This window comes from Solea solea, chromosome 5, assembly GCF_958295425.1.
Source record: "Solea solea chromosome 5, fSolSol10.1, whole genome shotgun sequence".
Taxonomy (NCBI): Eukaryota; Metazoa; Chordata; class Actinopteri; order Pleuronectiformes; family Soleidae; genus Solea; species Solea solea.
The window spans coordinates 24,441,930-24,468,377 of NC_081138.1; the positions used below are offsets into that span (position 1 = coordinate 24,441,930).

The 26,448-nt window shown below is 40.4% G+C and overlaps 2 protein-coding genes and 1 long non-coding RNA gene across 4 annotated transcripts; 2 read left to right on the forward strand and 1 right to left on the reverse strand.

Annotated features, from left to right (window-relative positions):
- Positions 1-782: 782 nt before the first annotated feature.
- Positions 783-10,508, forward strand: mthfsd (methenyltetrahydrofolate synthetase domain containing). 2 transcript variants are annotated; one of them, XM_058629337.1, is made up of 8 exons: positions 783-916; positions 1,012-1,115; positions 2,483-2,596; positions 3,197-3,310; positions 3,406-3,496; positions 6,392-6,504; positions 6,812-6,937; positions 8,719-10,508. In XM_058629337.1, the coding sequence occupies exons 1-8, from the start codon at positions 889-891 to the stop codon at positions 9,457-9,459; spliced, it is 1,431 nt and encodes a 476-aa protein (XP_058485320.1). In that variant the 5' UTR covers positions 783-888; the 3' UTR covers positions 9,460-10,508. The 2 variants fall into 2 exon arrangements, with proteins under 2 accessions (XP_058485320.1, XP_058485319.1); XM_058629336.1 differs by lacking the exon at positions 2,483-2,596 and adding an exon at positions 2,648-2,761 and having other exon boundaries at positions 784-916.
- Positions 10,509-12,447: 1,939 nt separating this feature from the next.
- Positions 12,448-16,002, reverse strand: foxf1 (forkhead box F1). The gene is made up of 2 exons (XM_058629338.1): positions 14,631-16,002; positions 12,448-13,641 (listed from the first exon to the last, which is right to left on the reverse strand). Exons 1-2 carry the CDS (start codon positions 15,607-15,609, stop codon positions 13,478-13,480), a joined length of 1,143 nt encoding a protein of 380 aa, XP_058485321.1. The 5' UTR covers positions 15,610-16,002; the 3' UTR covers positions 12,448-13,477.
- Positions 16,003-16,226: 224 nt separating this feature from the next.
- On the forward strand, positions 16,227-25,771 carry LOC131459760 (uncharacterized). Its single transcript, XR_009240273.1, has 2 exons — positions 16,227-16,841; positions 25,331-25,771. It is a non-coding gene; the product is annotated as an uncharacterized LOC131459760 (long non-coding RNA).
- Positions 25,772-26,448: the final 677 nt, after the last annotated feature.

A 26,448-nucleotide genomic window follows, 5' to 3' on the forward strand; every position in this document is an offset into this window, starting at 1 on the left:
AGGAAGGATTTTTGTTTGAGCAATGACATATTTACTATTAATGCATGGCTGAGTTATTGGTCTGTGATACTTGGTGTAAATTTGAATTCATGCTGAGCCATGTGTCTGGAGAAATTCATCTGTGAGTGTGGCTCACCCTCTAGTGGTGGAATCTGACCCTTTCAGGTTGTAATATTTCCTTGGGAGCTCAAAATCTAAAAATAATATACAGTATAAGAAGCAATCCAGTACACAGCAATAGTAGTAATACAATATGTCATAGGAATTGCTTTGGAATGGGAAGGCTATAACAAAGTGGAAAAATAATATACCTTATAGGGACAATACAATTTCGATCCTATTCTACATGGAATATTGGGGGAAAATATTTTTTAATATTCATATAAGACAAACACTAAAGTCAAAAAGTAGTCCGGAAAATATAAGAAATACAATACAATTAGTATTATATCATAATTCTGGACTCAAGCTATTGCTTGAATAGGCTATTTTTAAAATATAACATTCCATGACAAAGCTCTATAATTAAATAAAGATATAAGTCCTTGTTCATATAAGAAGTATCAAACAATTGTGGTGATATAGCTTTGCATTGTTTCAGAGTCTTATGACATGGAAGCTATTTAATAAAATGCACGTATTTTTGACTGTAATATTTATTAAATATAGAAAAAGCACATGATGGTAGAAAATAGATGACTTTTGGCTTGGAGCCAGTGGATTTGGTGGAAGAGTATAAATATCCCAAGGAACCGCTATTCTGGCTTCGCGTTTTGTGAAGTCTGTGTCTCTCGCGCCGCCGTAGCACTGATAAACATTGACAAGCAGCTGTTCCTTCGTGTTACTCAGCTCACATGTGGAGGCTGAATCTGAACCACTGAGTGCACGATGGAGCCCGTTATTAAAATAAACCCCGGTAGGTTAAGCGTTTGTAAAGGTTTGTTTTGTCGCCACGTGTCGCTGCGGAACGCTGCTAAATGTCGCTATTAACGTGTGGTTTGTTCCTAACAGGAGCGTCGAAATGGGACATTCGTCAGAGAGTTTGGGACTACATCGAGGAGAAGAACCTGGCCAATTTTCCGAGGCCTGTTCACAACAGGATCCCGAATTTCAAGGCAGGTTAACCCGCTTGAGTTTCAGGACACGTGCAAATGAAGTGTTTAATATACCGTGACATATTTTGTCATTCTGGGAACCGAATGTGCGACCAGAAACTAACGTTAGGAGAACGTAAGGAAAGCGTGCCATATCAACCACAGGACATTAACCTCGGGAGGGACCTTCAAGTAACGTTCCCAGAACGTTCAGGGAACCAGAAAGTGTTAGCTTGGCTGTTTTATTTGCATTGTCTATACACAAGAAAAACTATTCAATTTGAAATCACAACAAGATAACGATTAAAAAAGGGACAAATCAAACAAACTAGAGTTTGAGAAAAGTACTAGGATGGATATTTGATAGATACATAGATACACAGATACATTTGTTGATCACTGGGAACATGCTATTATATTAGGAAAGAAATAGGAAAATACAGGAGTTAAAATGCACTATATATCAAAAATATACATGTTAACATTAGAATAAAATGTATAATCATAAAAACATACTCCAACATCTTTTAATATAAAGAAAATGACATGCACCAATGGTGTACAGAGAATATGGAATACAATATTAGACTGGAATAAACCAATTAATAACAATGATTATGAACATTAAAATGCAGGAATTGTTTTGCATAATGGAGAGTCTAAGCATATTATTTGTCATGTTTTATTATGTAGAATCAGTCATATAAGGGAGTCTGGTCATCACCAAAAAATTATTTCAGTTATCGGTTGATTGGTCATTTTTTTTTCTCCTTAATCAAATTATTTGTTTGATCTTTTTTTTTTTTTTTTTTACCAAACCTTAAATGTGTTGTTTTGTTCACACCCACATATTAAATTTGCTACAATACAGTTGCAAATAAATGTAACTACACATCCAAAATCATCTGAATACTTGGTGTTGGATTTAGTAGCAGATTATTAATTGTTTGATTATGTAAGTGAGTAATCTATGAAGGACTTGATATTAAATTAAGGTGGTCCATTGTTTTTTTCTACCTTTGCGTTAAGTAATATATGATAGGTACGTTTTTAGTCAAAGTAAATGTATATTTTTCCTAAACAGGTAAATTAACCATCATGGCAACCTTACACGCTTGTTTAAGTCTCTATGCTTTGCTCCTTATGTTATCAAAGTATATGATCATGTTAATATCCAGAAAATGGTGCACATCACTAGGCTGCAGAACCTGCCCTATACACAGGACATGGGAAATGAGTACACACCTTTAGAAATACTATGTAAATGTTAAAATTAAATATTAGAAATGATCAAACACAGGAATTGGCTCCCACATATTGTCTTACACTAATTGCTATTCTGTGTGTGCATCTACGCATCTCTCCTGCTGTGTATATAACGGGTGCAGGGTGCAAATCAAGCATGCAACAGACTTGCAGACCTGCAGGAGTTCAAGTCCAGCCACACAGTCAAAGTAAACCCAGACAGACCGCAGCAGCAGGCACGCTTTGCCACTTTGGAAGTAAGTTAACATTTATGTCATCTTTTTTTGTCTTCCTATCTTTTCAATCAGGGCGCCTATACAGCCTGTGCCAAAGTGTCTGAGCTGCCGGTGTTCACCCAGTCACCTGAGGTCAAGGTGGATCCTGATAAACCATTGGAAGGTGCTCGGATGGCAGTGCTACAGGTAGCGCTGTACTGTGTGGGAAAAACACCAACAACCTCAGTGCCTCAAACTAAACAACTGATTTACTCTTTATTCATATAACAAGTCTGATATGGAAATACTTCCCATTTGCTAGAAGTGTTTATCCCACAAACTGTTGACCATCCACCTCTGAAACGTTTTGTAGATGCTTTAGTGTTTTTAACAGCCAACTTGCTACACTCACACTATGTTACTGTTGTGATTTCACTTCCTGCGTGCAGCGCGGGGATGTTGCCGAGCAATACTGTGATACTGAGAAGCACAGAGCTCAAATGTAACAGACATTCATGCATATTTAAAAGTTACACAATGCAGCTTTAAAATGACACGTCGCACACATCATTCCAGTGTCAACAATTATTCTAAATAATAATGCAAATGTCTGGTACTTAATTTTTGTTTTATCTTTTACAGGCACAGAAAACTTTACTGGTCCCTACTCCTCGTCTACGCACTGGTCTTTTCAATAAGATTACTCCTCCTCAGGGGGCCACCAAAGAACAGCTGCGCATATGCTCTTCCTCTCAGGTTTGGCCTTACTATGAACACATTTTTTTCAACCAAGAATTGTCACCATGATTCGTAACGCCCCCAAAATCTTTTCTTCTGCCCTCTTTTCACAGGGTGTCAGAGACTTCAGCGTTCCTGTCGGGCTAGATGCAAAGGTGAAGGTAGATCTGGTGGTGGTTGGCTCTGTGGCCGTGTCAGAAAAAGGTAAATATTTGTTGGCATTTCCGCCAGAGATTCAAGATGAAAATTCACACACCATAGTTGTAGTAGTTTACCAGTTTCTCATAACGTACGACTTTGTAGAGAAGAAATGAAATGTGTTCATGATGGTGTAAACAATCAAGTGACCTCCAGAGCTGTGAAGGTGTTGTAATGTATGCAATCATCTCTGCATCATCACTGCAGTGACTTAGAGGCAAGCTGTCCAACATTTTAGTGCACCTGTATTTTTAACTAACTGTTAATGAGATTGGGGTTAGGGCCTGCAGAAGGTGTAAGGTTAGGGCAAAAAATAAAGACAGGTCTAGGCATTAAGTTACAGACAATGACTGAATTGTATGTAAAAGTCTAACCCCTGTCAATCACACCAAAGTACAATTCTTTGGAAACCTCATTGAAGCTACTTGATGACGACACACCTAAGGTACCAGTTTGCACCTATTTTAAAAACACTTTTGGGTCCTGTATAGGACCCAAAAGTGGAGGACAGCCTCATTAGAGGTATGTTCTGCTTATCTGTCCATCCCCACAATCAATTCTTGTGAATTGGATATACTTCAGCTCTAGAATCCTGATGGAATCCTTTCAAATTTGGCACAAACATTCACCTAGATTTATGGCTGAATTGATTCGATTTTAGTGATTTAAGGTCCTGATCCATGGAACCCCGTTGTAACCCATAGCATTTTTTTTTTGCTTTGTGAACACAATATTTTCAGAAACACATTGGGAATACTTTTTAGTCAAAGGGCAACATTTTCTGTCACTATGGACAGGCAAAAACTGAGACGGGAAGATTTAGTTGGAAAACCAAGTTGGCACAAAAGTCACTTGGACACCAATTTAAGCTATTATGACGTGGGTCAAAGGTGTGACCTCAGCCTTGTGTTTACAATAGATCAGTAACACTTGAAGGGAATCTGTCACAATCACAATGAGACAGAAAGGTCTTGTGTCATGTCTGAGGTTTGTAGCTCCGCTGCCATCCAGTGGCCACAACAAGTAACACATTATGCTGTATTGCAGCAATGTGCTGGTTTTTTTTTGAGGCCATTGGATAACAGCACAAATAACACAAGGATGTGATTTGTGTTCATGAAGACCAAATGATGTTTTGAACCAATCTGACTGAGCAGATGTGTCTGCCAGTGATTTTATGTGAATGTGTGTGCCAGCGAGAGGGAAAGTTTAAAAAAAAAAAAAAAAAAGAGAAACTATCCAGTGAGCGACAGATCTCTGCCTTGTTGATCCCAGAGGTCAGAGGAGAATGACCACACTGGTTCAAAAATGATAGAAGGTTAATTTGGACTCACAACAGTAACTTAAAGAATTGCACTTTACAACAAAGATAAGCACGAGACCATCTGTGAATGCAAAACACATTTAATCTTTAAGCAGATGGGCTACAGAAGCAGAAGACCACACCATGTGCCAGTCCTGCCACTTTATTAGATGTCATGTGTTCCTAATAAAGTGGCTGGTGAGTGTCATCAGTGTTTTTTTTCTGTAACCTGTTTTGGGACGACTGATGTAAATCAGAATTCTTGTTATAATCTGGCACAGTTAAATCTTCTACTTACATGCCGATTAACATGCACTGTCAAGTAAGCACACAAAATAAACCACAATAAAAAGTAAATAGGATCAATAGAATGAAAAGGCCTGTGAGAGGAACATAAAAGAGAACGAGGGCACATGTGCGTAATCAGACCCATTTTGCTTCTTGTGGGTTCTGCTGCGTTCAGCTCTCCTTGTAAATTGTCTCATCACTCGCAGTGCAGTTTGGTCTCCATCAGAGTGCCTGAAGATAAGTGGGTCAAACAGACATGTTTACTGTAATGCATACATTTCCAAACAGCTCTCGATGCACAACGCCACATGGTTCTCATAAGGGGTTTTCTTCAGTGTTCGTCCCATGTTCCCATCAGACGACGTTTAATTGAGTTATTTTCATAAATTGAAAACGTGAGTACGGCTGCCTTGAAGAAGTCTGTGTATTATAATATGGTGAATTTTTCAGATTAAAATCATTTCTTGCACTATTTTTAAAAAAAGCGGAATACGGTGCAGATGTTGGTCATTTTCAGCTTTAAGTGAATCCATTGATCCTGGCGAGGAGAAACTGCTGCTCTGAAGATCAGAGACACAATCGGAAAGAGCTGCCAAAGCTACTGTCAGTGAAATACTATCGTTAAAATAACGTAAAAGTTAAGTCACTTTTATATTTTGACAGATATCACTGAGGTGGAGTGTATTTCACAAGAATGTATCCAATCTTTTTGCAACCAAGTTCAATTTATTCTTACTTCTAGGTTGTCCTCATCCAGCAAACTGGAAGACCATGTCCACTTTTTATACTGTATACGGTCTAGGTGGAGGTGACATAGGAAGACATGGGAGAGGCAGCAGTGGACAGGAAGCTAGCCGAAACGACAACTTTAATAATCCCCAAAAGGGATATTATTTTATTGTAGTTACAAAGGAGAAAATAAAGGACATAAATTAAAATGCCAATCTCTATAAAGTCAACAATAAGTCAATGGATCAGTGAAAAACATGCTCATGTGCAAAAAGTAATATGCTAGGTAGAACCTCAGGCCTCCTCACTTTCACTAATGAAATAAAAATAATAAAACCTTGTTTATGTCGCACATCTTGAAGTGCTTAACAGAATGAGGACTAAAAAACAAGGTGAGCAAATCATACAACAGAAGGGAAGTAATACAAAATATTAAAAATAATAAGACAATGTCAAATGTTTAAAGAAGAGTAGATATGGTGTCTGTCTGATGTGAATAACTGTTACACTGAGTATAACAGATATTCAGATTAAATGTAGACCGCTGATCTCTGTGTCCTGGTCTCTGCTTCCTCTCGCAGGCTTTCGTATTGGAAAAGGCGAGGGTTACGCCGACATGGAGTACGGCATGATGGCTTCAATGGAAGCGGTGAATGAGTCGACTGTGGTGGTCACTGTTGTCCACGACTGTCAGGTCAGTCTGTTTAGCCGCAAGTTACCATGTATGTGTATATATATATGTATATATATATGCATATATATGTGTATATATATATATATATATATATATATATATATATAGTTATAGTTTCAAGGAAACTGCCTGTTTCGTTCTCATTTTCGTTGTCAATCACAGGTGTACATATTCTATGATGAACTCCAGAGTATCTGCTTCACGCACTTTATCTAATAACAAACAGGCAAACGTCGTCTTTAATTTACAAACCTGTGTCTCTCATGAAGTATTGTTTCATGGCTGACTTGAACATCCGTGCTTTCAGGTGGTGAACATCCCAGAGGAGCTGATCGAGAGTCATGACCTGACTGTGGACTACATCCTCACGCCCACCAGAGTGATCAAGACTGACTGTGAGTTACCCAAACCACAAGGAATCATCTGGACTAAGGTAAACTTAAATACGTTGCTTTGGCCTCAAGTGCTTCCATGGCGCAGTGGCTGTTTTTGTCGAAAAACAATAAAATCCACATTAAAGTCAATTTATACTTAATGAAAATTATCACACCATGAGTATGAATCTTACTGGGGCAAAAGAAAGTTGATCTCCCATTCAGGTTATTGTAATTTTGTGTGGATTTATTATACATAATATAAAGGTTCAAACATGCAAGAATAAATACATCTTAAGATCTGAACCATCATTTTAAATGAATAAACATTCAACAAACAGAAAACCTGATACATAAAACTTTACTTAATGATGGCTGTCAAGAAGATTTCCTCAAATATGTGTTTTAAAAAGTGTTTCAGTGTGACCTTTTAAGCTAAAAACATTTATGGGAGAACATTGTTACATTATGTTATTTCTTCAAAGTAGTGTGATACTGTCAGTGTTGAACATAAAACACAAGTTATTTTACTGAAAACAAAACCTTTTCAATACAAATCCATTACAAACTGTTTAAATTAAAAATGTCCTCACCTGTCATGTAAAGTCTCAGGTCCATGAGGTCAAACATGAACTCAGACATCAGACTTCTTCAGAGATCTTATTCAAACGTGTAGCATCTCCCTGTGGAGACACTGCCCTCTAATGGACATAATGGACATTACATCACACTTCATCAGATGACCTCTACATCCACTCACTTCACATTTTTGTGCAACTACTTTACACACACATCACTACAACCCACATCTGCCTGAATAAATGATGAAACATATAATATCCACTTTAAAATATAATTCACCCACTTACAGTATATACAGCAAAAAAAATACACCAAAACATACCTCCCTTCCTGTCTCTTCCATGGTGAAAGATGCAGTTGAAAATGAATGGATAAAAAAAGTACAGTTAAAAAGTGTACAGTAAATTCCACAAAGGATTTCCACTATTTCCCCCTTTAAATCTGTTGTAATAATGGCAACATTAGTCGGCTGTTTATTTTTCTATTTTCAGTGCATATTCAATATAGTGTATATTATTCTCCCAAGACACACAAACAATCACCTATTAAACACAAGAGTATAAACAATGTCCAAACAAACACAAAATAAGAGTTTATTATCTAAGTATACATTTCAAAAGTCGCCTTATTTCAGTTTCTCTTTACAGTGCTGGACGTTAAGTGCCTCTAATTTACTGTCCCTGGCAGAGACTTGTGTCATGTGTTTTTCCACCTGATCATTTGTCTTTAATTAGACATTATGGGCTATTATTCTTATCATGTGGAGAGAGTTTGTGCGCTACCTCTGGGTTTCCTTCAGACGCGCGTGCAAGTAAACAGGACCCAGTGACCTCATAGGCAGGAAGGCCATGTCTGACCATCAAAGGCTGCTCTGCCTGCACAGCTCGGCTCCGCTGGGGCAGGGGAACGACGGGTCAAACAGGCCAGTGTTAAAACAATAGTCCCGTGTATCCTTTACGGGACTGGTCAGCATCAAAGGCTGCCAAGACACTTTAAGACCCAACAAATCAAGACAAGTCTTTATTTTTAACTGCCTGGGAAATGAAATGTTCTGCTGCTATGAAAAAAACATTATTACCATAGCATGAGTTGTGAGCAGAGTGGAATAATACCAATTCATTTTCCAGGTTTGTTAAGCCTGGTTGGCTCCTAGCTGGCTATTTGTTTTCTGTGTGTGTGTGTCTGTGTGTGTGTGTGTGAGAGAGAGACACCCCTCCCCTTTCAGAATGACTGAGACTGTCAAGTTTTTTGTCTTCAGCTGGACATGGAAAAACTGGAGAAGATCCCCATCCTAAAGACACTGCGTGCTCTGGAGGAGCAGGCTGGAAAGGATGTAACACTGGGGGCGGCGCTTGATGCAGCAGCAGAGCCTGCTCTGCATGCCGCGCAACCCAAAAGGCAAACCAGACGGAGGCCGAAGCGGAACACGCAGCAGGATGCCGAGGGAGAATCCAAACAGTCCCCACCCAGAGGAGAGGGACAGCAGAAAGGTAGACTGCGTCCGGCCAGGGTGAGGAAAGCAAGCAGAGGCGATGACAAAGGAGGTGACGAGAGCGAAATCGGAGAAAAACGAAAGGTAAAAAGTGGACGCAACATGAGGGAGAAAGGCCCAGAGGAGAAGAGTGGCGAAGTGACGTCCCAACGTAAAATCCCTGCGACTGTGACCACAGTTTACCTGGGAGGAATCCCCACCGGAGTCCGTGTTAGCGAGCTGAAAACTGCCCTCAGAGAGCGGGAGGCTCCTCCACTGAGGCTCACCTGGCAGGGAGCTCAACACAGGGCCTTCCTTGACTACAACGACCCCGAGGCTGCAGAAAAAGCCCTGGAGGCTCTGCAGGGTCTCAGTCTGAATGGTCAGAGTCTCCAGGCCGAACTGGCCAAGAGTCAACGCGGTGGCAAGAGGTCCGGAGAGTCCAACCGGAGACCAAGACCCTCACCAGCCCTGAAACCTAAAACGTCAACATCCACGGACGACGCGGCCGAGACGACTGAGCAGTAAAAAAAAAAAACCAGTCGAGCAGCCTTGAACAACCTTCAGAAGAGTTATTTGTGTTTTTATTATTTATGTAGGTTCAGTCACAAGATGACCCTCTCTTATTTGGCCCATAAACATCTAAAGTGAGTGCTAATAATATCATTAAAACTACACAGCAACTGCAAATGTAGAAATATATAAAAGCAGCGTCAGGTCATGCAGGATTTCATTTCATATACATTTTCACCGTATTTAACCCAGACACACGTAACAGTATGTGCCTTATTCTATTTAACCCTCTGCTCTGTGTGTCCGTTAGAGGTCACGAGCCAGAGAAAGCTTTTTTCCAGGTAGCGCCACCTAGTGGACATTTACACAATTTTCACAATCCTTTATATTTTAATACGCCACAGTTTTTGACCGCAGTGTTTTGCAAAACATTTTTTTAACCACTCAGAAATTGTGATTCTGTTTTTACATTTAAAACTCAAATTTCTGTTATTTCTAAATTTGACTAGAGAATATTTGACGTAAAAAAGCCATAATTAAACTGTGATGATCTTGAAGCAATAACCAGTAAAACCTTTTGCATGTTACCTGTAAAAATTAACTCTTGGAATGCAGGTTATGTACTTAAAGTAAATCTAAAGTTTTAATTTATACATATGGCATTTCAAAGTGAGGGGCCTTTGATTTCTAATAGTTTTCTTATTTGCAAGTATACAACCCTACAACTTATTTCAGGTTATGATAAAATGTTCATATCAGTTCATGTTGATAATTATCATAGTAAATGTCAGTTAACACAAATTTAAGAACACCTTAATTCAAAGCAGTTGTTGTGTGCTGTATCTCTGTGTGTTTGTTTAATACATAATTATATAGGGTTTCAATCTTAGTGATATTGAAAAAAAAAAACACCTTTATTGTCCAGACCTACCTTTTCACTTTTTACCTTTTTTTTGTGTGTGTGTGGCCGGCGTCACCACATAATAAATAAGAGATGGTTGAATGGACTGTTAAACTCTTTATGCATCTGTTTGTAACACAGTTCACTAAAGCGATCGACTGAACCTGTTTTTTTTTGTCTTCAATTGTTCAGAATCCCACTTTAACTGAGACACGTTGCAGCACCGGTTGCATCCTGAGCCCAGCTGTAACTATCGTTACCACAGAAAACCTGAGGATTGTTCCGATGAGGCATTGATTCAAGGTCAAATATTAAAAGTAAACATACCGTCTTAGGGCATTCATTTTAAGGATACGTTATGATACACTTTATTGTCTCTTTAGGGAAATTAATTTTGGTTTCACTGGTGCTGCAAATACGAAAAACACTAAGTTAATTTCCCTACAAGGCAACAATAAGGTCGAATTTAGATTAATTTTGGTGATAGTTGTGGCACAAATCTTTAAATTATACCAAATACCAACAGTATCTTACAGATGCAAACCACATATCCATACTTTATAGCCTATATAGCCTGTATCTTGTTATCTGCACAGACCTTTTTACCTGTTAAACCATGCATTTACTTCTGTGTCTGTGCGGCACCAGAGCAGAGAAGTGTCCTGTTTTCTCCAGATTGTATTTAGACACAAGCACACACAGCATGTCTGTCTGCACTGAGCAGGATTCAGGCTTTTTATGGAGCTGTCATGCAGGCCTGTGGCTGCACGACGGGCAGCAGCTGTGGAACCCCATCTCTCCCTCTCTCTTTCTCTCTCGCTCCCACTCCCTGAGCCATGCCACAGCACTAAACCTCGGCAAATGTCATCAGTTAGTTAAAGCTAATGTTCTGTTGCACTGCTGTTACCCTCTGTGCTTTGTGGCATTTTACTGGGGTTCAGTCAGTGGTCAGTGTCGTGCCTGGAGACGTGTGAAGACAAACCTCAACGACGTGAGCTGCAGAGTAAAATCTTACACAGCACAGTCCGGCCATTTTATCCTTTAACTCTAGCAGCACCTGTTGTTGTCTGACACTATAAATAATTCAAATTATAAACCACATGCAGGAGTTTTCATTTGTGCTTATTCAAATTAACATTACATTTATGCACCTGCCTTAAACTATATACATACAGCAAGTCATATGCACAGCTTGTCAAACTAATAATTAGGTGTTTGTACAATAAAAAATCTGATAAAGGGACTCAAGTAAAACTGCCTTTTATATTACAAAAAAGTGACATGACGGGATGTGACCTTATTTGTGTGATTACTTTTTGTAAAGGTAAATGTTGAAATTCCAATTTCTGTAATATTTAAGCAACATTTCATATTTTATGAAAGTTTTTTCTCTCCCTTTTTTGTTTTTCCCTTAAAGTCCATCATCTGTGTAGGTTTTTGGTAACATTATTTTGTCATGGACACCCCTAAAATATTATTATTATTATAAAATCGGATTTGTACAAGGGCACAGAAATGGTTCTCTTTCTGGAAAAATGGTCACAAGAACCAGAAGAATATATTATTAAGTTATTATTTCCCTGCCTCTGGTTTGTTAGGCCTTTACAGGGTCTCACATTTAAAAGTTACAATTAACTTTTCAAACCATTTATCATCATTAATGGTCGTTTTGATGAAAACCAGATTAATGCCAGTTTCCAAGTGCGTGGGTTGACGTGGTTTAAACTGTCAGACTTTTGGTTTGATCTCATGAGATCACTGTGAAAATCCCCTTTAAATCGCCAGTGAAATAACAGTGTGGACCTCGTGTCGCTAAATCCATGGCCAAAGACGACACCACGTCTCCCTGTTGTACTTAAATGATTACATTTGATTAATTATATTTTAATTTGTGAAATGGTTATCCTCAGTTATCATAAACATTGTGTATTTAAGAAACTAATTGTCGCGCTATTTTAATTAGTTATGATTTAGGTTCGTTTTCTAATCATGCTGCCCTTTATTATTATTATTATTATTATTATTATTTTAGTGTCGCACTGTATATACCTCACCCGAGAATCTGTATAGTCACGAGATAAAAATCGAAATATGCCTCGTCATTGTGGATTCGGGCTTAAACAGCCCGACAGATATATTTTTATTTCTTACAAATGGTTTTGTTGTAATATAACCTACACATAAGCCCACACTGATGGACCATGGCTAATTGTCCTAACAACAACAACAACATATGACAATAATATACACAGTGCCGAAAGTAATGGTCTACATACAGTATATCTAACACAAACAAACAGAACAGTGCTTACAATATATCCTCCATTTTTTTTCATTTTAAAACAAATAATAAGCGTCCTGACAAATATTGCCAATAAAGCATAAACCTCCTTGGCCAATTCGCTTGAAATTAAAAATATGCAGGCCTACAGAATAAATAAAAGTTGCGCTTATAGGCTATTCAAAAAGTGCCTTCATCAATTTTTACACAGATATGGACCTACGTGTGTGTGTGTAAGTGTGTGTGTCCATTTTAACTTCACTGGTAATGTAGAATATGTATACGTCCAAAAAGAGCCTAATTTGTCAGAAATAAAAAGAGAAAAGTTAAAAACTCGACATAGAGAAAGTAAGTGTGCATTTTTTTTTCTTTTTTTTTTTACATTGGCCTACTTGAAGAAGAATAAACATGTAGAAAAACGTGTGTGTGTGTGTGGAGTGGTAGGCTGTAGTCATCCGCTCTGCAGGACTAAGTACCAAACAGCAGCCCAGTCTTTACCCCGCTGGTCGATGTTGACTGCATGGAAAACAAACGAGTTTTGCATTATTATATATTATTATTATTACGTGGTTGCGATGTGATTGGCCTGTTGTCCGAGTCTTTGACGCTGCGTAAAAAAAACGGCACAAAGACGTTTAGTCCGGTTTTCCTGTCCAGGCCCCGGGACGCGTCACGCCTCAGCTGTGTCTCTCAGTGGTTGTTTTTTTGTTTTGTTTTATTTTTAAATTTTATTTATTTACTTCTCATCTTCATTTCAGTTCACTTCAGTTCACTTCAGTTCAATTCACTCGGGTCTGGTGGCGTCACCGAGCCGCTGCTTTGCGCGCACACACACGCTGTCCGCGGAGGCATCACATGACGCACGGCTTGATGTCCTGGTAGGAGACCTGCTGGTGGTGGTAGTAGGAGCTGCTGCTCGGTGAGTGCATGGCCGAGGACGTCATGGCGTTGAACGAGAACACGAACTCCTTTCGGTCGCACATGCTTGGAGACTGGGAATGGTACCGCGGAATACCTGCGCATAAAAAAAAAAAAAATCCAAAAAACACCGATTAAAAACAGCACAAAAAATCAACTCACAATTTGTTTTTGTTTTTGTTTTTTTCCTTCCATGACTGAAAATATAACGTATTATTCTTTTTAAAAAATAGCTAAAATTTGATCTTAAAGCATCCAAAAAATCTAAAAGTAACAGAACTATTTGTATTTTTTTCAGTATGGGTAAATAATGGCCAAGGATACAGGCCGTTAAACACAATATATAATCTATACACAATTATAGATTATAATTATATTATAAATTGTGTGTATAACCAAACTTGTCTGGCATAATTTCATTGTGTACTTTTCTACAGTTTTACCACTAACTCAAATATATATCTCTTGAGGAGGCACGATTAACTAAGTCAAAAGAGGAGGCGGGCTTGCTGGGTTAATTGACAGTGGCCCTCTTGCACGCCAGTCCCGGAGGACTTGTGGCCTCGGGGCAAGACATGTTGGACCAAACCGCGCTTGTTTTTTCTTGCCCGGAGATTGGCACGACTCTAAATTATCTCGGCAGACTCGCTGCCCTTTAGTGCTCCATTCTATTTCCCTGACAACATGTTTTTTAGCTTAAGTTTAAAACTCCCTTATATGTGACTTTTATTTATATCTATCTCTTTGTATTTGGGAGCAGGATAACGAAGCGTCATTTTTATGCAGTAAATATTCTACGTTGTTTGTTTTAATCGCACGTATTTCAGTGGTTTGAATTCAGCCTCAGCTTCTAGATGCGATGTTGATTATTCGAAATATAATTACAGCGCAATACAACGCTCTGAGTTTCCATTACGCACAATTTGGCACCAAACCAAACAACTCTGTAAACCACGAGACCTGACAATATAAAATGTTTATTTGAATTGTTTATGTGGGCTCGTGTAATGAATAGTCCCCCGTTTACTTAATAACATCAGCACTTTTCACTCATCACTTTTGAAATGGACAACAAACTGAACGTACCTTGTAAATCTGTGGTGCTGTGTCCGTTCTGGTGCAGGTACGGCTGCTCCAGGGAATGTGTGGGCAAACTCGGCTGCAGCGAGTTCGCCCCCGGGTTACAAGGAGACAGAGGCTGCTGCTTAATGTAAGAAGCCCCGTTATTCAACGAGGCCGTGGGAGCAGGAGCCCACGCCGAGGCTGAGCTCGAGTAGACGGGGTGAGGCTCCATGACTCCCCCGCTGGTGAGCAGAGGGGAGCCAGAATTGTCGTGGTGGGGATAGTCATTCCCAGTGGATCCTGTACAACTTCCCATGTAGGAATGTCCACTGTTGGCCGACAAGTGTGACATGGAGTGACCAGACAGACCCATCCCCTCCATGTTACCTGCCAAGTGTCCATTCATCATCCCAATCCCACTGTCCAGAGACAAGCTGTTGGGCGCACAGGACAGGCCCCCGCCGCTCCCCTGGAAGTTGTAGGACTCTGGGATGTGGTTGAATCCCAGGCCGTTCATCATGCTGTACATGGGTTTCAGCGCCTGGCACTTGCGCCTAAAACCCCTCGGTCTCCTTCTGAAGGAGCCTTCCTCGAACATAAACTCACTTGCCGGGTCGATAGTCCAGTAGTGGCCCTTCCCGGGCCGCCCGAGGCCCTTTGGCAGCTTTATGAAGCACTCGTTCAGAGACAAGTTGTGACGCACGGAGTTCTTCCATCCCTGGTACGAGCCTCTGAAAAACGGGAAGCGGCTCTGCAGGAACTGGTAGATTTCACTGAGCGTCAGGCGCTTGGTTGGAGAGCTTTGGATCGCCATGACTATTAAAGCGATGTATGAATATGGGGGCTTCTCTGGCCGACGGATCCCTGCGTTTGTTTTTTTGGTTTTCGTGGTGGAGGAGGCGGTTTCCATGACCGCCGTCTGTCCGTGCGGCTTCTCCGGAGCAGACATGGGGCTGCTCTGAGCAGGAGTGTGAGCGGGTGGCTGCTGGATCTCTGCCGTCATTAGGTAAATGTCGCCTTTGGTGTGGTAAACAAAAATAATAGACTAACCTATACACACTAGAAAGTAAGATACTTGTTTTATGACATAAAGAGTAAAAAAATAAATAAATTAAAAAAAATAACCGCCGTCGAGTCAAACTTAACGCACAAGCCAAAGCCGAGACTGTCTTCGCTGTCTTCTTCTCTGTGGTTCAGTCCTGCTGCAGTGTGGAGCCGCACCGCCTTGTACGCAGTGTCCGAAATGGGACGAGGAGCAGAACAGGAGCCGCTTTCCACTTCAGTTGGTGTGTTGTCGTGCGTCCGAGGAGCTCACTTTTTACTTATCTGTTGCCATCAGCGCATTGGAAGCTGGATGTCTTGGCCATCCTAATGTTGGGACCCGCCCAGTTCCCTCCTACTCCAGTGGTGGGCTGTGAGCATGCACATCTGTGTGCGTTCACTTTTCAGGGAAATGTTCCCCCTTCCTTGCATTTAAATGGGGGGAATGTATATATCCCATAGATCCTAAGAGCTTATACAGCCTTATTTGATCTGGAGTATTAAAATTTTCTAAATATGTATATATATATATATATATATTAATGATTGGACTATTTACTACATGGACAGGACCTTTTTAGAAGCACCGTTTGTTTTCCCCCGTTTTCTAATAGGGTTTTATTATTTTTCTTAAATTATTATTCATTATTTTTGACATGGAATATTGTGATATAAACTACAAGTTTTCAGATTCCTCTCCAGTTCAGGCCACATGGCTGCTGTGGATACAGCAAATAGGTCAAGTCTCCAGCTGCTTATTAAACGACTGAAATATTTCATAAAGCATTTTTATATGTAAAAAAAAAACAAAAACATTTAGCAGAGAACATGCCCCTCTTATTGAAAACCACCCTCCAGATTTCTGTAAAAGATAGACAGGAACATGGGCAGGATGTTTATACAGCAAAATGTAAACATTTTCCCTGGCCTTCTTTAAATAAAAAATCAAGCAAAAGCCCCGTTAGATCAGTTAATACGCAATCTGATGCGATATGTCCGCGTGTCCGTAGCGCCTGGTGCAGATGCAGGACATTTTTACGCACGAATATTGTTTGTGTAATGCAGTCATAATATTTACGCAGGCACGCAGGAGGGGTGCGCACCGAACTGCCGAGCTGTGAGCACAGAAACTCGGACTGGGACTTGAGATCAACTCCTGCAGGCACTTCACCGTCGAAAGATCCGGAAAATAAAGTAAGTGAATAGACTGCTTTACTGTCACGATTCCTCCATGGAGAGTCGTGGCCGCTTCAGCACGTGTGCCACAGTGGAAAATGTGAGACAGTAAATGTGACATAATACCTTATGGGATAATAAGAAAAACGAAGCCCACATTATGTCCCAATAATGTTTTTTTTTTTTTTGCCGTTACCAAGTTATAATTTACGCAGAAGATCATGCGCACCGGTTTGTTTGTGTGTTTGTTTCCAAGGTAGAAAAGCTTACATTTAGTTCGATTGCTGGCTTTTCTGCAGCTGTGCCCAGGAGCTACTGAAAGTCGATCAGTCCATAACCTAGAACTGTTGACAGTAGGTTGCTTATTGTTCCCTGGAGAGCTCGATAGCTGCAGCCTGCAAACCTTTTGCCTCTCCGTGTTTTCACTTAGACGAGCTCTGCTGTGCTTTTTGATCTCTGTCGGCGTTATGTTTCTTGTTTTTCCTTTGACGGCTGTTGGTTCACGCTGTATTTTATAATACCGGAGCTAGGAAATAGCTAGATGGACAGCCTTGCACTTTTGGTCTTGTGCGTAAAAAGACAGGGTGTTTAGAAATTCCAGTGAATGTGCGTAAAATGCTCATACGTCAAACAATAATTATGTATTAAATTTTAAGAAAGCATAATAACAAGTAATACTGTAAAAATATGACATGGGTTTGTAGGGACTGTCAGTCTTAAAACGCAGACGGAAACCTGCCGTTTCTGCCGCAGGGAAGCGAGAAAACAATTAATTGCTGGATTGTCTTTGTCGACCCAAAGGTGACAGGCGTGCCGCTGTTAGTTTTTGCTGTTGCAGGGAGAGTTAAAGCCTTGGATAAATGAATGTGAGTATTGTTTTAACCGGTGACTGCTCGGCCACTCGCCTGCAGTGCAGGGCCACACATTTATCAGCGTATAGGACCACCCAGCGCGCACCAGAGGCAGGCGCGCTCCCGTCCTCCCTCTGCCCACTGCCTTTAATTACCGCTGATGACTTCATTCCATTAAGACCCCTCTTTTTTCTCACACGCTCGTTCGCCCCCCATGTCATGTTATTCTTTCTTCGTTATATATGAACCTTTTTATATTTTTGTTTCACTCGCTTGTCCATCCAACGCCAGTGTTTGCAATGTTTACGCACGGTGGAAGTGATGCGCGTCCCCCTGCTGTAGCATTCTTTCCCAAAATAAAGCAGCAAAAATCTTTAAACTTTTTACTACTTCGCATGCTATTGAAGTATTCTGATATATGAAACAATAAATAAAGCCATCGTCGCTGTTTAGAAATCAAAGTTTGCTCGTAGCCTTTAAAACAACTCCCAAAAACCCTTGTTTGCCAAGGAATGTTTCCATATTTTTATACTCTCCTCATGTAAACGGCCTTATTTGTGTCATTATAGAATCGGTGGCAGATCTCGTTTGTCATTACCGAGGCTCGACTCCCGAGGTCAGAGCTTCCCCTGTAACTGCGACGCAGACGGCAGTCATGCACTTTTCCATGACGTCCCATCATGAAATGTTTGACAGCGCTGCATCCTCAGGAATGCTCCGCCACTTAGGTGGAGGTACACCGCAGAGCGCACAGTCCTGACAGGCTTTCCGGACAGTCCCCGCCGTTATTTAGTGCCCTGAAACCAGGTCTGAACCCGCGCACAATCTCGCTGTCGCAATAATCCGCATGACTACAGACACAAGTGTTTCTCACTGGTTACATTCAGTGCACGAGACACATCAGTGAGGCCCACAATCTGGACATCACTGTGAGGCCTCTTTTTCAATATGAAATATATTATTTGAGGGTTCATTTAAACTTTTTTAAATATTTAATATCGTGTTGATATCAGAGGCTGTGTACTCTTATCAGAGAAAGTCACAACATGGTTAACTCTACAGTAACAAAATGACTGCTTAGTCACACCAATTAGACAACAGAGCGGGTGGATTACAGCTCTAACAGCTGCAGCTCAGCAGTGTAATTTGATTTGGTCACAAAACTGTTTGAGACACGAGTCGCGAGTCCCAAAGTGTCTCTGAGATAAAAAAAATAATCAGGATTTTCTTTACTGACAATAATCTTTGAGAAATAAACCTGGACAGTGGCGCGAGGGAGGGCCGCGGGGGGTCACCGAGAGGCCGCGGGGACTTTGTTTGGAGTGGGACAGAGTGATCGATCAACACGAGGACGTAGGTTCATCCGACATGAACTTGAATCAAGTTGTGAAGCGGATTCTTTGAACAATGTAGCGTGATGTGAACATTTAAACATGTGAATCAAGAACAAACACATAACGTATGCATTTGACCTTATTTACAACAATCACGTTTAAATAACGTTGATATTGTTTGTATTATTATTATTTTTAAACCGAATTATATTGTTTGAATTCATTTTAAAAACACGCCATTAGGTGTAAAATGTGAGAATTCAAATTCGCATATTTATCAGTTTATGCAATTATAAGGATTTTGTTATTTTTGTGACATTTTTCCTTTTCAAAACACAAATTTGTCAGAGTTCATATAGCGCTGACTTTATTAAGGGGAAACAATGTGAACAACTGTATCGCTCAAACCGCCAGTGTTACATATAGAGGCTAAAAAGAGTGTGTTGTTGTGCAATAAATGAAACAAACATACAATTCAACTCTGAATTCGATTCCTATTATTTGTAGGAAATGCCATCACGACATCTCTCTCTCTCTCTCTCTCTACATATACATGTATGCATGTGTGTGTGTGTGTGTGTAAAAACATTGTAAGTGAAATAGCACCTTTTTCACTGTCTCTGACTGAATTATTTTGGGCCGCGTCCTAATTGGTTTTCTCGCTCCTTTGTCTCAGCAGTGTCGCCTGCGTAGTGCAGCCTGCATTGTCGCTCTAATTGAAACCAGTGTAATGCAGAGGTGCACGGTGCCCCCTCATCACTTTCCCTGCGCTGTAGGTGGCCGTGTATATTTTCGTTGAAGTGGTGTTTATGTGAACGAGTAAGGACGGGATTGCTAGCAGACCGCTGATTGCGCGCACTGCGCCGCTCCATGGGTCTGAAGTGTGTTTGATGGGCACCACCCTCTCCAGTAATCAGCCGCAGCGCGAGTGCGCGCTATATGGCTTTTTAATTTGCCTGGTGAGATATCTGCCCCGCGCCTTGTTGCGTGTCCAGGCGCTCAGAGAAGTAGTTCCTCTCATGTGTTGATGAGTTCAATGTCCATGTTTGAGAGTGAGAGGATTGATCTGCAAACATCCGCACTGCTGAAGTGTCCTTGAGCCAGGCACTGCGTGGCCTCACACCAGCTACACTTATTATATTATAGGCCTATACGTGGGCCTGGCATTCAGATGAGGTGACTTTATAAAGTTTATATTCGCGTGTTTACAGACTGGTTTACGTCACAGGTGAGAGAGCCTGGAAGTTTTTCATTAATTTTTGAAACTGCATTTGAATGCAGTGATGGCGTCATTATATCTTTAAGTTTTGTTTGGCATTTATATTTCCTAATTATTTATACAGTATGTATATATATGTGTATATATGTGTATATGTGTATATATGTATATATATATATATATACATATATGTGTGTATATATGTATATGTGTGTATATGTGTATATATATACACATATATGTATATATGTATGTATTTATTTATATATGTATGTATATGTAAATATCAAGGAAAACCTTTTTTTTGTTTTCTATTCTACTCTAATATTAGATGTTAATTTTCGTTCTATTCCATTGGTTCAAAAGCTTTCACACATATAGAATATATAAATACACATTCAAATACACACTAAATAATTGTCATAAAATAACTGAAGAAATTTAAATCCACAGTTTTCATTTAACTTGCTATTCTTTTAATGTTCTGTTTAAAACAAACAAACAGTACATCTGTGGTACATTTATTTATTTTTTACACATAAAGCCAATTGTTCTGCGTTGTGTCCATGGAAACCTATTATGGTCATTTACAAAATAAAAATTGCAAATTGCAGTCACCATCTTATGATATAAAACCTTTAATAAAACTGAATTAAGATCTGCATTAAATTAATTGATTAGTCACTATGATGTAAAACAAAAACAGTTTGAGTTTAAACAGAACATTGAGTTTAAACACATTTCTGACCTGAATCTTGCTGCAGAGAAAATAAAAATGCTCTGTAAAATGTGTTAAACATTTTGTTTCTTGAATCATGAAGCACTGAGCATAATAATCATCATCTATTTTTGTCTGAAAAAACAAAAGCTCATCATACCAAAACACATGAGTCATAGATATAAACATTAATGTAAGAGCTGTGGTGTTTTCAGATTAAAGATAGTCCACTGCCACTGTCTCATCATATCTGTGCTTATTTATTTATAACACAATAAAGCAGATTTGGTTCTGTTTTCACAATTCTCTCCTCTTGACAGCCTGGTGTTTAGAAGAAAACTCTTTATATGATAAAAAAAAAAAAAAATAGAATAAAGGCACAGTCCATGTAAAATTCCCTGGTTTATTTTGTGATCACACGCAGCACCACATAATTTGACGTGAAGGACAGCAGCGGTGAGGATTTGGCAGGTCTGGAGGTTTCACAAATACCCAACTGTCCAAATGTGGTTCGCACATGCAGGGGAAATTGTTCCACTATTTTAAATACCTGTTCACAGCAAATTGGTATTTCAGCAAGTTGGCAAGTTGATTTTCTTTTTTTTGTGAACAGCAGGAAAAGAGACAGAGAGAGAAATAATAATAAAGCAACAAAAAATGTGAGCAGATTTAAGGTGACACCAAGTTTGGACTTCAAGGTCAGTTCGTGAAGAGAAAGGTGTTTGTGTGGGTTCAGTGTAGGTCGTCTTTGTATGAAATATGATCTAATATGGGCTAATAATATTGCTGAATGAAAGAAAACGTAGCATTTGTGGGTAAAAGCGTTCAATATTTGGCTGTGACATAAGAAGTAACCAAATCATTTTGAATAAATATTGAAAAGTTATGCATTTGGAGGCTTCTATATGTTCTTCTGTGGTGTTTGTATTCAGGATACATGTTAATTCAAAGCAGGACATAGAGGGCATTTATTTCTCAAAATCATTTATCATTGTTATGCCATCAAAATGTAGAATTCAGTTTGTTTCATTGAATAAACTGAATTACAAGAGTTCCTTTTCCCCCCTCATGTGAATGCATCCATGTTTTTTTGTGACCACCTTTGCAGATATGACAGCAAATTAATCATTTAGACACCAGATGTGTATAGATTTTTTTTTTTTAATGTGCATTGCTGTCCACTCCCTTATAAGGCCAAAAAAGCACAAAGAGATTTTCCTTCAGACACTTCCTTGGCGCTCTGCGTCATGTCACTGCGCCTCGCTGCTCCTCTGTGGCCTTGCTGAGACGAATCAGTCCCACACAGTGAGTGGGAGCCTGTTTGGTGCCCCACCCTGCAGCCCTGCTCACCTCCCATGCAGGGTCGGTCCATCATGGTCGGTCTGATGCAGGGAGAGACATCAATAATAAGAGCTGAAGCAGAAACCACAGCAGAGGACACAAAAGAGAGAGCACAGATGCAGGCCACAGCCGGCCCCACTGCAGGTTAAGCTCCTTTGATACGGCCCTGATGGCAGTTTGATGGGTGCATATCAGTCGACATGGGTTTACATGCTTGTTTACAAAATATCTGTGGTGTTTACGCACAGCTCACCGACCCTTTTTTTTTTCTTCTTCACTCTGAAGGGGGATTTTCCTGTGGCAAGCTGCTTCGGAAAAAGCAATTAAGAATTCCCAAACAGTACACCACAATGGGAGATATCATTTGTGCAATGTGTGTTTCGTGTCCCATGCAGTTTTTGTCTGGAATTGCCTGGCTATTTTTAATCCGGGCACAACTGAACCCACCTAAACCACAAATTGAATGAAGGGGGGGGGACGAGCAGGCTTTGTAATTGTCTATTGTGGAGCTGAAACTTCTCTGTTCTGCCATAAAGAGCTTGGTAGTTCACAACTTGATACCCAGCGCTCCAGTCCAGTTTAAAATGAGGGCATATCCTCATTGTCTGTGGGAACTCAAAGCCAGGCCAGTGGTTGGAATCAGTCAGGAATGCTTTTGGGATGGTAACTGGATTCAGTTGTAATGCCCAGCTCTCCACAGCGGAACACTAGGGTGGGAAAAAGGCCGAGAGCATTTCCTGAGTGAAGGGGGGGTCCCAGCGAAGCATCACATGCATGGGCATCGTGTGACAGCGATCCTGCCAGATTTTAGACCATGATCCGAAGTGAAGAGAGAAGTGGAGGAGAGTACAGATGTGGGAGAGGTGCGGTGGGTGACGTGGGCAGTGCCACGGAAAAGAAACAAGAGGAAAGAGAGACGCTGGAATAAAGACGAGACTCACAAATACTGAGGGAGCAGTCTGTTAGTCGTTCTGAAGAAGAGCAGGAAGTTCACATTAGTGGTGCAGCAGTTGTCGTCTGTGTCCACGTCTGTTTATTTCACCAAATCTGAATTTATTCCCGCATTAAGTGGGCATGCACTAAAAGTTGCAAGAAGCTTTCAACACAGCTTCATTTTCTGTGTCAAATGTCCTTCTTTTTCGCTGTTCACGCACACACATGCTTAAGTTTAGCCGCTCAAAAGAAATATACAAAACGTGAAAGGTTTTAACCGTGCACTATAATTAACTAACTTGACTTGTTTCAAAACCCAAATAAAAAAAGTACAACGTGCTTTCAAGTAAAAGTGAGAATATTAATGGTCCAGTGACAATGAGTGACGGACAGAGAGCAGGAGGTATAGAGAGAATAAAGATGCACATGGGTCAAACTACATAATGTTCTCTTTAAAGTAAAAAAAAGAAAATTGGCTAAATGATCAGAGAGTGTGTTGCATGTGAAAAAAGAACGTGTTCATGCCTCAAAACTCACAGAGCTACAGCAATAAAATGCACAACACTCGTGAGACACGCTGGGACTTCTACTCATCAGTTTGCCTTTTATGGTCAAGTCACCAAGGTTCCATTTATTGAGTCCAAAAGTAAAAGAGATGATTTATTATTATTGAGGATGAATCTCATTGAGTGTCAAACTTAAAACGGCACAAAACAAACACAGCAGTGTGGTTATCCTGCATTCTCTTCATTCTGTGTGTGTGTGTGTGTGTGTGTGTGTGTGTGTGTGTGCATACTTGTATTTGTTAATTCTGTACAACCATGTTTGGCATAAACACTGACCTTGTCAAGACCAGTAGTCCTCATGGAGACCAAAACCTGGTCCAAATGAGGCAGAACCTAATTCATAAGGAACTGGTTAAGTTTAAGGCTAAGATTTGCATGGTGATTATTATTAGGTTAAGGTAAATTATGGGCCTTTACCTTAAAGTTATAGCGCTTTTATAGGCTGTCCATATGAATGCAAGTCAGTTAAATATTCTAAAAAGAAAAGCTGCATGAACCTGTGTGTTTGTCTCCGTGTCTGTGTTTTGACTCATGACAAAAAACAAAAGCATGACTCCATGTCTCTTTTGAGCATCTGAGACACAAATCAGCTGCAGGAGCTCATGTCAATCATCCACCACATGTCATTTTAATAGGGTGGTTGCACATACATTATTTCAACTGAGATGACATATATTGTAATTTGTCTCGTCTGCATCTCTGTGTTTTTTTGTGTCTTTATTTCTGTGCTCTTGTGTTTATGTGCGTCCGTGTCTGTGTCTGTTTTTGTGTGTGTGTGAGTCTGTGTTGTCGCTGGCTGCGGCTTCTGCTGAATGTGTCAGTGCATAAGAGACGGTTGCTGACTAAAGATGTGAGTGTGTGTGCTTATACTGTATATATACTGTATGTCTGTGTGTGTGTGTGTGTGTGTGTGTGTGTGTGCGCTGGCAGCCACACGTTTGCTCTCTTTTCTCTTGTGTAAATGTTGTGATGATTCTGGGAGGAATCTTACCCCGCAGTTGTAAAAGGGCTTTTTATTTCCACCTGCTACCGGCCTCTTTCCGCTGCTCTGCTCTATAACAATGGCACTGGGAAAAGCCGTGGAGAGCAAAGTGATTGATGTCGGACTGTATTTGGCCCTTCTTCAGATTGGGGCCTGAAAGGAAGTGGCGATCCCTCCCTTCCACCGACTACCCTGTACTAGCTCAGGTCTCAGGAGTCCAAAGTGTCGATCAGGACGGAGACATCGCGTTTTCATAAAATGCCAATTGGCCTCGGAGCCAGAGTCGGCAGGCATATTTACATTAAGTTTCATAACTGATAATTCAATCTACCAGGAGAGGACACACAGTATGATGGTAATTTATGCCATTCTCTTTAATCCCACTTCACCTCCTTCCTCTTATTCTTGTCCTGTCTGGGGGAAAAGCGATAACAGGCTCATCACGACTGCATTCTTTCCATTTTGGTGAAGAGCAGCGTGGCATAGAAGGTAATCTATCATCCAGCCAGTCTGTGCTTCTCTCTCTCTATTTCTAACTGTGTTTCTCTTTCTCCTTCCTCTAGGCCGGAGTGGGCAGGCGTGCGGCTTTGGCCACAGGAAGCCGTGAATTCTTTGGAGAATGGAAGATGTCTTATGGAGAGAGACGTAGTGGGGCCCCCACCCACCAACCCACCCACTCACCACCTCAGCATGACCCCTGACCCCCCTCTTGTGTTTATATCAGACCGTGGAAGTGAGAAATAGTGATGAGTCACTCTGGATGTATGTTTATACTCTGGAGTCACGCAAGGAAGGAAATCAGCCACGGTCTGCTAAAAGTGGCGAGGTGACAGAGAGTAGCTGCAGTCCCTGAGCACTGCACTGATTTACCTTGAAGAACCTGAATGTATTTCACGTCGCGTCTCTGCTGCGAAGATTCTCGACCCGAGACGTTTGGATAAATGTGCATGTACTGTACACCATGTGCTTTTATCCTGATCACTGAGTGAGAGGGAAACAACAAAGACACATACAGGTGGATTCTTGAAAGAGATTTCTACTTTTTAACAAAATCACTGGGCCCATAAAAGATGTGAACAACATAAATGAACTCAGGTTGTAACGGGCATAAAATATGTTGTATATCATTTTTACAATGCAAATAACTCCTACCCATGCTGCACAGTGAGTGGGAATAAAATGGTACAGAGCACCCCCAATACACACATAATTATTTAAAGAGTATTATTATAATTAATCATAATATTAGTTTATTTTGACAGACGACACTTATGCTGAATTTCTTCTGTGAAAACTGTGCTCTCTAACTTCAGATTAACCACTTCTCTCTGGCTGGAGGTCACATGCTGTGAGACAGGCTGAGCACAGAGCGACAGGTCGGTGAGTAACCGACAGCTTCACCAGCCAATCGTTTCATGAGGTCTGAGTGAAGTGACCGGTTGTTTATTACAGTATTGTGAGAGCCACAGGAAACTTTATTTACTGATGACAATCAGGACGGGAAGAGGCCTTCAACTGAACTCGACTCAAGTGAACTGAAGTGAACTGAATGTGTTGGTTAACTGTGTTGCAAAAAAATGTTTAATAAAAGTGAGCACTGTTCATGAATCTGAAATCTTTAATTCTATAACTGCACCTTTGTGCTTTGTGAGTGTGGTAATGTCAGAATTCTGTCCCAACA